This window comes from Callorhinchus milii, unplaced genomic scaffold (genome assembly GCF_018977255.1).
Source record: "Callorhinchus milii isolate IMCB2004 unplaced genomic scaffold, IMCB_Cmil_1.0 Scaffold419, whole genome shotgun sequence".
Taxonomy (NCBI): domain Eukaryota; kingdom Metazoa; phylum Chordata; class Chondrichthyes; order Chimaeriformes; family Callorhinchidae; genus Callorhinchus; species Callorhinchus milii.
The window spans coordinates 50,201-61,164 of NW_024705160.1; the positions used below are offsets into that span (position 1 = coordinate 50,201).

Sequence of the window (10,964 nt, forward strand, 5' to 3'; positions counted from 1 at the left end):
TCAAAGCGCGCACGCCTTCACGTACGCCGGACATCAGTGCAATGGTCCTGACGCACAATTACCATCGGGGCAACTCGCTTTCACGAAAGAACATTCCCCCCCCATCCTCCGCTGTCACAACTTAAAGAGAGGTGATGCCATATATACAATCTTTGTTGTAAGAAGAAAACAACAGGAGAAAGAAAATAAACCAACGGAAATAAAACTATTGCCTCGGCAGCGCGAGACAACGGGCACCCTGCAACTCGCCCGTGCCCCCGGTGGGGCAAGCACTCAGTTCTCCAGGAGGGCGGGCGGATTGATTGGAATTCATTCCACGTGCGACCCCTTTTATTTCGAGGTCGACTTCTTCCCTCTCTTGATGACCATCTTGTTCTTGATGTGGCCGCGCTTCCTCTTGCTCGTCTGCGTGACACACGGGTGGACGCGGACACGCAGGGTTAGCGCCGCCACCGAGCGAAACGGCAGCATGCGTCGAGGACTGCGACGCATTTTGGCGATACTGCCTCGCGCTTTCAATCTCTTGTCAAGGTCACATTATTCCCTGCAAGACGGGGCAAAGCTTCCAGGCATCGTCGACCTTTTGACGTCACAGAAGCCCCAAGAGAAACGACCACCTATTGTACTTGATCAACTTTCAGCACACGTAATATAATGTATTAATCCACAAAAGCCTCGAGTCTGAAGAGGCTTTTAAAGAGGGTCCTTGCAATTAGAGAGTTTGCTGATATCCTCTTTTGCATTGTTCATGTGGGAGAAACGAGTACTCTGATAAAACCAATTAATTCAAGAGGACAGCACTCCAAGGTCTTAACAGATAAGTTTACAAACCCACCTGTTGCACTGCCATCTCTCCCGGTCACCTGACTAATCCAGCTGAGTTTGAGAGTTTCACAAATCTGCATAACTCACCAAGATACTTGCACCCAGAGCAAGGGCTCTTTAACCAAGATACACATAGGAATCTCGCAAGCATCCACGTGTCGGTATATATGCTCAACCTCCCCACACAACAGTCCTGCTTGGCTCCCCTGGAATAGTTTACCTCGATTCAGGTGGTACCGAATTGGGCTGCAAGGTGGCTGGGAGATGGCAGTACAGCAATGGATCTTTGAATCTATACATGCGAAGCTATCAGCGTTTCCCCCCATCGTGTGTAAAGAGTTTTCTCCTTCGTACCAAATGATCATGGAATTTACCAAAGAGGAACCTCGTGAAAAATATTATTGTAACAAGGACGAGCAGTGGCAGACTACCATACACCATGCTGGAAGGCATCCGCAGACGGCTGAAGAGCACGTGACGGAGGATGCATCAACAGGCCAAGCAGTTACACTATGGGAACCTCATTTGCCAGTAAAAATATGATAATTGTTTTTTACCCTTCTATCTGGCAACAAAACTGACACCTTTTCACAAGATGACGCCAAAAGTGCGCCTTTTGGCGTCATCTGGTCCAACCCATGTGAGACTTGGATCTAAGGAAAGCTGTCTCGGGTGTGGACCAATCAACTTCAAGGACAGTGCACATTATCAGAGTTATGTCTTTTGTTTGTATTTATGACTGCAGGTATTGCGGTCTATGCAAACATGACTCCTTGTGAAAAGGTGTCAGTTTTGTTGCCAGATAGAAGGGTAAAAAACCAATTATCAGGCCAAGCAGTGTCAAAAAAACTAACTTATAAGGTGGCACTCATTTCAAAGTGCTTGCTCAAATGAACCACAATAACTTGCTAAGCTCGTCATCACACGAACTCCGGTCATCCTCGAAACGGCTTTTGGCTAGTCAAACAAAGACGGTCCACTGTATTGCGCGCGTTCATATGTGCGTCTGCGGCCGTCTGGAAAGCTTTTCCGATATCAAGTCACTGGAGCTATGCACTTTTAAATCCAGATTGAAAACTCATTTCTTTAGAACTGCTTGTGTTTAGTTTGTTGTCCTTCCCCCGCATCTCCGATTAGCAAGGTTACCTACGTATGGTGCAAAAGATGTTCAACATGCATAGAAACAGAGAAGGAAGCGAAACAAAACTGGGCAAGGGATACAGAGCTGAACCGCCTGGCGCAGCAAAACAGCAACAGACGTAACCTCCCCCAATGGACACGAAGACGTCGCAGAATACAACTCAGCGAGACATTTTCACAATCAATTATTCACATGACCAAACACGTAGGGTTGGCGCCTGGTGCGTGCGGGTGAGGAGGTGGATCCGACCTTCTTGGAGACGTATCTCTGCTTGGGCACGGTGTTGGTGGAGCGCGCTTTGCGGCCCAGCGGCTCGCGGTTCTCCAGCTGCTTGACGCGGAAGATCCGCACGAGCCAGTGCTCCGAGGTGAACGCCTCCTCCAGGTGCTTGAAGCTGATGTCCTTGTTGCCGATCTCCGCGTTACGCGTGCGGTCAAAGCCGGGCGGCGTGCGGAAGTCCAGCTGCGCCAAGCGCGGGCCGACACACCGTGGCGTGTGATTACGTGCTTACCTCGCAACCTCGTACAGCGACGTTCATCATTCCACTGGACGAGGGCCTCCCCACACCGTGCATGGCGTGAGGGTCATACGAGCATACTTTATCACGCTGGTCAGCGCGGGTTGGCAAAGTAGGCCGAGGAGAGTGTAGAACATTGTATTTTTCCGCACTCTACAAGTTCTGGATGATCCCAAGATGGCCTGGTTTGCTCAGAGGTCAGAATGCTCTGCTGAGATCCTTAGTTTGAATCCAGCCGGCTAAATGTGCTATAACCAACCGGGTTCTAACGTGTATTGAGTTGATGGTCTCAGCCAGTTCAATGATAATAACATTTGGTTCTGCAATTAATACGGCTACATTCCAGCTTTGAGTCCATTCTCTGGCAATGGACAAGTGCTGCCCCCCTACCGTGTAGCCTAGAGGTCACTTTAAGGTATCTCAGGGGGAGCTCTGCGATACCCGCTTCTGTGGACCGTTCTCTCGGACCGTCTCTGTGAGAGTTCCGAATGGATTCTTCATCTCAAGACATCGACGCCGTTAACACAAATTGGGATAATATTGGGGAACAAAACTAACACACCTAAAAAGTTACAACACCGAGCCGAGTGCTTGGGTCTCGACGTTACCGCTTCCCATGTGGTGTGCGACGGGCTGGGCAGGTGGGCGTCCTGCTCGCACCCTACCTGCATCTCCCCAAAGCGGTAGTAGGACATCTTGTACATGAGGCAGTTGAGCAGCACGGGAGAGCCACCCCGGTCCACACGGAACTCGCCCTGCGGTGTGAAGTAATCGCTCTCCTGCACACGCGCGACACAAAACACGGGGTGTGGCACCGTCAGCACGACCAAACCACATCAACATAATCGTCAATCCACTGCTGCCACCATCTATCACTGTCCTGCGAAGCATCAATCCAGCACCCACGAGTGATCATAAACTCCTCGTGCCCTCCAGTGGTAGTCGCCAAGCAAACGGGTCAACATAATATCCCTCACTTGCGGGTTTCAATCGACGACGGAAAATGTGAAACTACCACCATCCTCCGTTTAGAGGTCTTTTCACAGAACCTTGGGCCACTGATGGGATTGGCTGTCTTCTGCAAGAAACTAAGATGAAGCTGCTTGCTACTCTGTATGATATGAAACTTCCAACTATAGCACTTTGGGCATGTGGCGCCTCGCTTCTTCCCCTTGATTGACCCTGCTCTACCAGGAACCTCACGGGTGGAGTAGGCCAAGGGAGTTGCGGCATTAGCCAGCGCTTGCGCTGCCCGAGTGCGGCAGGCGCCGCTGTGTGCGCTCGTTGCAGGAGAGCGACGAGGTGCTAGACCGTTGTGGGGGTTCGGGGGCGGGGGAGAGGGCGGCACTCACGCGGATGTCCCTGGGGTGCTCCCCCTCGGCGATGCGAACCATCCACAGGAACTTATTGATATCGTCGCCCGAGTAGCCGATGACACCCCCGAAGATGATGAGCACGTAGTCGACATCCAGGCTGCGCATGATCTCGTACGCCGCGCTCTCGTTGGACGACATCGCCTTGCCCACCTGGGTTACAGAACGTGGGGGCATCCACATCGCTGCAGTTTTTTTTGCGAACCTGGTGTGTGCGTTAGCGTGCGATGCGTGCGCTGTGCGCGTGAATCGGTGCGATTCTATCCACGTACGAGCGCTATGTGGCTGTTGTTCCACGTGTTGTTGTCCACGAGGGTGGTGCGGTTGGCCATGCCCGCGATCTGGTACCCGTAATCCCACCACGACATCACGCGCGCGTGCTCGTCCGTGTTTCGCCGCAGCCAGTAGTATGCCTCACGGAAGTCATCCAAGATGTTTCGCGTCCTGTGGGGACACACGCAAGGGGAGCGTCACATTGACCCGTGGGTTCCGATCACAGCGTCACACATTACCAACCGTCATTACGAAAGGTGGCATATTTGTGATCTCAACTAGGGTTGTTTAACAACAACCGGCGAACCGGTAACCATTTCCAGTTGGTTATCGGCTCCAAAAGACAGGAACCGGACATCGTTCCCAGTCAAATATAACAAAAGTACCGATTGTCCAGGTTTCCTGCTAACTTGCAAAACACATGAAAAAATCCAAACATGCATAAAAACACGCACAAAGAAACACCACACATCCTATGGACCCTCATGAAAAGATCTAAAAAAAATTCGGTGATTATTTACCACCTGGTTACAAAAACTCACACAAGTTGAACAGTGTCACATGTGAAGCTGCTAAAATAAACATGCCCATGTATTCGCGTGTTGTTGCGTGTTGTTGCGTGAGAGCAATGACACATGTGCACCACGTGTATGCTTGCGGTTGGAGTGGGGGGAAGGGGGGGGGAGTGCGATGTGGCAAGGGTCGGACCCGTCATGGTTGTACGACGCCAACACGACGCTGGGGCTCGAGTACGCGTTGCTCGTGACCCAGGTGCAGTGCACGGCGAACATCATGAGCAGCATGAGCACCACCATGACCACGATGCTCTTGACGTTGGGACCCAGCCCCTCCTCGCTCTTCTCCTGCTCCGAGGGGTACTTCCGCACCTTGCCCGCCTTCCGCACAAACAGACATGCGCGCACACGCACGCACAAAAGACATATAGGCTTTAAACAAACTGTTGGGGCAAGTGCCGTTAGCGAGCACCTATTAAAGATGGCACGGCAAACGAGACGGTGGGTGGTCAAAGCCACGACCAGTGGCGATGTTCACACCGTACAGCGGGTACTCATTTGAGGCCGAGTCGACCTAGGGGAGGCCCAGGACCCACACCTTGTCGTAGAGATTGGGGGTGCTGCGCTTGCCCTCGTCCTCGTCGTCGCTGCTGTCCCCACCCGTACGTCGCTCGGGTTGCCGCTCGTCGGCAAGGTACTGCCGGAACGTGTCGGAGAAGGCGATGCCGGCCAGCACGCACACCACAGGCGTGAGCGTGAGCATGAGCCGCACCATCACCCCCGCAAAGTACGTCGCCGTGATCGCATACAGAGCGACTGTGCACATGCGTGCGTGCAGAATAAAACACAAAGCAGGACATAACAAGTCAGGCTCCGTCAGACAGGACGGTAACATTTCGCTTACGTTTGGACGATTTTTTTTGTTATGATGAATGTAGTGGCTGCAGGGGTCGGGTGAACCAATAACACATACAACACATGCTCAGCCCTTCATCAATCCACCGGTGAAGGCCTCTCTATGTCGTGTCGATCATGGGGGTTGTTTTACCATACTTTAGGTTGGTCAGTGCAAGTTGGCAAAGGCGGAGGAAGAGCCCGGGACCGGTTCAGATATCACTCGCCACGGACGTTAGCCGTGGTAGAGAAAATAAAACTCAGGTCGACGGGTTCAGAGCACGAAGCACCAATCGCTGAGCCAACCTCCCATCCATATAAACACAAATAAACAGTTGAATCTTTACACTCTCGATTCAATGAAAGTGAAAGCGAGCCAAGAAATCGATTCTAATCGGTCAAACAATCCACGCGTCGTAGTGTGTCTCAGAAGACAACGCCGTGGCTGCGACGCTCAAACAAGCGGAGGAGAGAGGTGCGACTCTTCCCCCCCCCCCCCCCCCGCTGGGACTGGGGAGGGGCGTGTGCTCGCGTAGCTCTCACTGAAAACCCGCTCGTCGTTGATGTCCTTGATGCAGAACCAGAGTCCGGCGGGGAAAACGCACACCAGGATGTGCAGGTCGAAGAAGAAGGAGACCCACGTGGTGGGCTGGTGCTCAGACACCGACGCGATGATGGGGATGTGGATCTTGGCATACCTGCAACAGGAGTTCAACTTCATACGTATGCTTTCTCAGCCTCTCGTGTTCCACCCGCGGCTCTTCAAAGTTAAGCCGCGTGTTGAGCGTTTCGCCTCGCAAGTTTTTGCCAAACATGATGGTTATGTCAAACACTAACGGAGCTCTTGAAGCCCGCAGTGGTGCATGGCGAAAGCCGGACAGAGAATACGTTTATCACGAAACAAAAACCCAGAAAAAGGCTCACCGAGTAGCCCAACCGTTACACCCGATGAGCATATTGTCGCTTTAACGCGAACATAGAAACTCGTGTCGTGCCAGAGACGGACAGCGGTTTGCTAGATTTTTTTTTATTGTGAACAACTCACCCAGTGTCCCACAGGGAGTAGAATCTTCCGCTCCAAGGAGCGATGTATCCTGAAGACGGCAGGGGTAGGAGCAGTAATAATGAGTGATGATCATAACTTATCTAGATTTATGTAGCTCCTTATTCCAAGGCGCCTTACAGCAATTATGCAATTGTACGTAAGATGATAATGGCCGAGATTTAAAAAAATTGGGCTTAATAAAAGTGCTGGTGTAGTTCTGGTGACAGGAGGGCAGATGGGAGTGGTTAAGGAGGAGTAGGGGTAGTGACGGCTTGCGGTCGGCCTGGTATCAGTAGGATGCGCTGAGGGAGAAGAGATGGGTTTTAAGAGAGGAATGGCAGTAGGTTAGTGAAGCTGATTGTTTTATGTGCAGTGAGAGTTTGTTCCAGTGAAAGGGAGGCAGAAGAGAAAATGAACAAGAGAGCAAGACTGGGCGCAGGGCGAGCGAGGCACAGAGAGGGACAGTAGAGATTGGGAGTGCAGAGGACGGGATGTGACAAAGATGAGAGAAGCAAGACAAGGTGGGTAAGACCATCCCCGCAGCAGTACTGGCCTCACACAGGACATGGCTTTGGAACCATAACACAAAACTGCACTTACACACACGATCGGCTTTGCTATGATGCATTTGTTAATTTCACTTTTCGTTTAAATCAATGTATGCGTATTATTTGAATTAAACGAGTTCACACTTCAATTCAAAACTGTTCATATCAGGTTGCTTAAAAGTTCCCAGTTCTGTCAGCGCCCCAGAGTAAAGAACACTTGCGATGTGTGTCAATCTACCACCCTTTCCGTGCTTTTAAGAGAGAACATTGGACAAAATATCAGTGTTTTATACACTTACATTGTACGACAGCGCAAATGACGAATTTAGTGAATTAAGTTGCCTTGCGCTTGTGCCCCATTATCAATAATTTGGCCATATTTGTATTTATTTATTAGCACAGTCACTTGCCACTCAACCCCCTACAGAAAACCCATTCGACATCGTACCCCCCTCCGCCGCATGTTTAAGCTCCAGTGCAGAGGGTGCTCTCAGTGCATCTCGTCCGCAGACTGTGGGCCACACCAGCAAAGCCAGCCGCTGGTGGCACCACCCAGAGTGGAACGACCGCTGTGTACGGGCACGGCGTAGCTCACCCGCGTAAGTGAGGTAGACAACGGTGAGGAACACCACGCCGGCGGCTAGCGCCACCGCCACGAAGAACAGCGTCTTGAACTCCTGCCGCGTCAGTCGTTCGCGCAAATACTGCAGGAAGGCGTACGCCTGCAGCAGCACGAACACCCCTGCACGAGCAACGTGGTCATCACGGGCAGTCAGACCCGAATGTATTCCCAATAGGTTTTCAGAGATACAGCGATATTATCATGTACAGTACTGTATGACAATATAAGGCCAGTTTTGCTCTTAACAGTATTTTATTTCCTTCAAATAAAATCAAGTGAAAATGGTATGCATGTTGAACTTCTTCCGTGCCGTACGTAGCCAACTACACTAATCAGAGATGCAGATATTTTGTTAGCATGATGGTTATGTCATAATTTCCATCGTTAGTCTAATTAATGCATTACTTTTTTCCGACACTAACAGCGCATGCGTTAAAAACATTATAGATCATAAACTTGCAATGATAGGAAGACTTATAGGAGGATGATGTTAAGCGACCCACAGCTGAATAACATTTAAGTAATCGTTATTTTTATTGCAGTCGTGCACATTCCTTTTTATTGGAAGCACAGGAAAGCACAAAATCAATATTCAAAATACAAGATACAATTACAAAGCTATGGGAAATTGACATAGCGACAATTAATCGTCCTATTATGAAGCTTTCTCTCGTATCGTCAACAAAATTAGATTCGTCAACTCTAATTCCTAAGTCTACAGTCATGTGATCTTGCAACCGGATCTCAAGCGCCGGGATAGAATATCCCCCCCCCCCCCCCAACTTGAATCTCTAAAAGCAGGGAACGGGCACTTGGCCAGCGGAGCCACCACCACCACCCCACCCCCTCCTCCACCGTGCCCTGCGTGGAGACTCACCGGCTGCGGCCATGTGTTCGCTGGTGCGCACAGGCTGGAAGCCCACAAATGGGATTTGCATGGAGAGGATGAGGCCCAGGATGAAGAATGTGCTGTAAGCTGGGGGAGGACAGGAAGGGGCGGAGGAGCAAACATGAGTGCAATCTTCCACCCCATCATTTCTCAACAACACCGCGGTGGCAGGCAGAATGCGCCTCGTCAGTCAAACATTTGTGGTGCCGTGATAACGTAACGAGTGCCAATAGTGATAGACCAGTCAACGGTTGCGCCGCCAGATGTCAACCAGGTATCAACCTGCTTTGCAATGCAAGGCCTCTACCTAACTGCTTTCGCACTGGGCAGGGCCCATGTTCGGCCAACAATCCGGGACGGCCCGCAGTGTACATGCAGTAAGCTGCAGTGACACGCATTGTGGTGGAAGAGGACTGCCCTCCAAGCAGAATGGCCGAGGATCGAAAGCACCGAGCAATGTAGACGTGTAATGCTTGGAGAAAGCTTCTCGTGAACACCACAACTCCACTCCATCGCCCCGTGCAACTGCACCCAAAGAAATGTTGCAAACAAACCGCCCGGTGGGGTGCAGCATCGGCAGGCGTACCGATGTATAGCCTGCGGCTGAAGCGCTGCATGAGGAGCAGCACGAAGACGTGCAAGGGGATGAGGTTGATGATGAAGACGTAGCCACCCCACGCCGACACCTGCAGCAGCACGGTGCACACGCACAGCCACACGGCGCTATCAGCGTCCAGCCCAACGCCCGTGGCCACGTATACACGCACGAGTGGGAATCGCATCGCTCACCATGTAGAAGTAGGAGAGGCAGCAGCATGTCGACCAGAACACGGAGCCAGTCTTCACAGACTTCACCTGCAGGAAGAATTGCAGGTTATGTCACTGAAGCAAAGGGGGTTTTATAAACTGCAAAAGCAATCGCCAATTAGAATCCACATGGGCAAACGTCAGAGAAAAACGTTCACCGAAGTGATGTTTAAAAGCAAAACATCTGAATCTTGACTTAAAGCTTTCATGACTGCAGGAATTAATATTCTTTGGGTCTTTCGGTAAGTCACGTAGAACAAAAGAAAATTGTACAACATAGTAGTTCTAGTAGTTTTTTGTAAACATGTTTTGTTCTACTCGACTTTACCGAAAGACCCAAAGAATATAGCAAAACATCTGATTGAGGAGTTTATGAAAATCCACTGTGACAGGTGATACAAATCTAAATTACGAGGTTGCATCTGTCACTAGAAATTCAACAAAAAATCCAACAGTAAGGAAGAAGGTGACATCTCAGCTCATGTGACATCATACTGTCTGAAGGATATTATTACAATTTTGTTTGTTTTGTTGCATAATTAGAGTCTGCACATGAAAAGGTTTTCCAGACACGAACAGTCACCACATGCATATCCACGTCTTTTAATGCAACACCACAGAGCCGTGAAGGCACCTTTAGGAATCTTAATGTTTAACCATAGGACTCCTATGGTTAAACATTAATGACAAACTCGGGAAGAGTAGCACAGCCACTTTGAACCACCGAGTCGAAGTACAAGACGTACGGCCACAGTAAAAGTGTTGGGTTGCTCAAATTTTACGAAAGCGTGCATCGCCCACCACACAATGCGGCAGCACGAAAGGAGCACATCAATTAGCAAACAGCAGTGACTAACGAACCCAGAGGTAGTAGGTGAACTGGAGAGCGAAGATGGCGACACCCTCGTTGTCATAGGAGCCGGCCACGGAGCGAGAGATGTATCCCGGCACGATGGCGATAAAGCACGCGGCAAAGAGCCCGCGCCACCGCTCCAGAGCTGGCGCGTCAGCAGATACGTGGCGATGGCCGTGAAGCCGCTGAACACGGGCGCCAGGAACACGCATACGTCGCGGATGTGCACCGTCACAATTAATTCACTATCCATTTCACTAATTTGCTCACCAATCAATCACTCCTCCATTCACTCATTAATTCATTAATTAACCCATTCAATCACGCATTAATTTATTAACCCATTGAATCACCCTTCCATCCACTTATCCATTCATTAGCCCATTCAATCACTCTTCCATCCATTTAGTCATTCATTAACCGATTCAATCATCATTCCATCCACTCGTTCATTCATCCATTAACCCATTCAATCACCCTTCCATCCACTAAGTCATTCATTAATCCATTCAATCCAGGGGTGGAAAAAAATAATATCCGAATTTGAGGTTTAAAGTTCAAACCTTAATAAACCTTAATAAACCTAATAAACCTCATGGTTTTATTCTCAATACTCCAGATCAGTACTAGTCCTCCTCAACGAGTCATGTCGTTGCCCTCGG

General features: G+C 50.1%; 1 protein-coding gene across 1 annotated transcript; it reads right to left on the reverse strand.

The window, feature by feature from the left end:
- Window positions 1–330: 330 nt before the first annotated feature.
- On the reverse strand, window positions 331–10,555 carry LOC121852105 (dolichyl-diphosphooligosaccharide--protein glycosyltransferase subunit STT3B-like). Its single transcript, XM_042346207.1, is given in 15 exon segments — window positions 331–405; window positions 2,216–2,428; window positions 3,149–3,262; window positions 3,836–4,009; window positions 4,129–4,300; window positions 4,838–5,025; window positions 5,243–5,460; window positions 6,082–6,236; window positions 6,584–6,632; window positions 7,727–7,873; window positions 8,631–8,729; window positions 9,229–9,328; window positions 9,432–9,497; window positions 10,311–10,432; window positions 10,435–10,555. Coding segments are annotated over 15 exon segments (2,013 nt in total).
- Between the last annotated feature and the right edge of the window lie 409 nt (window positions 10,556–10,964).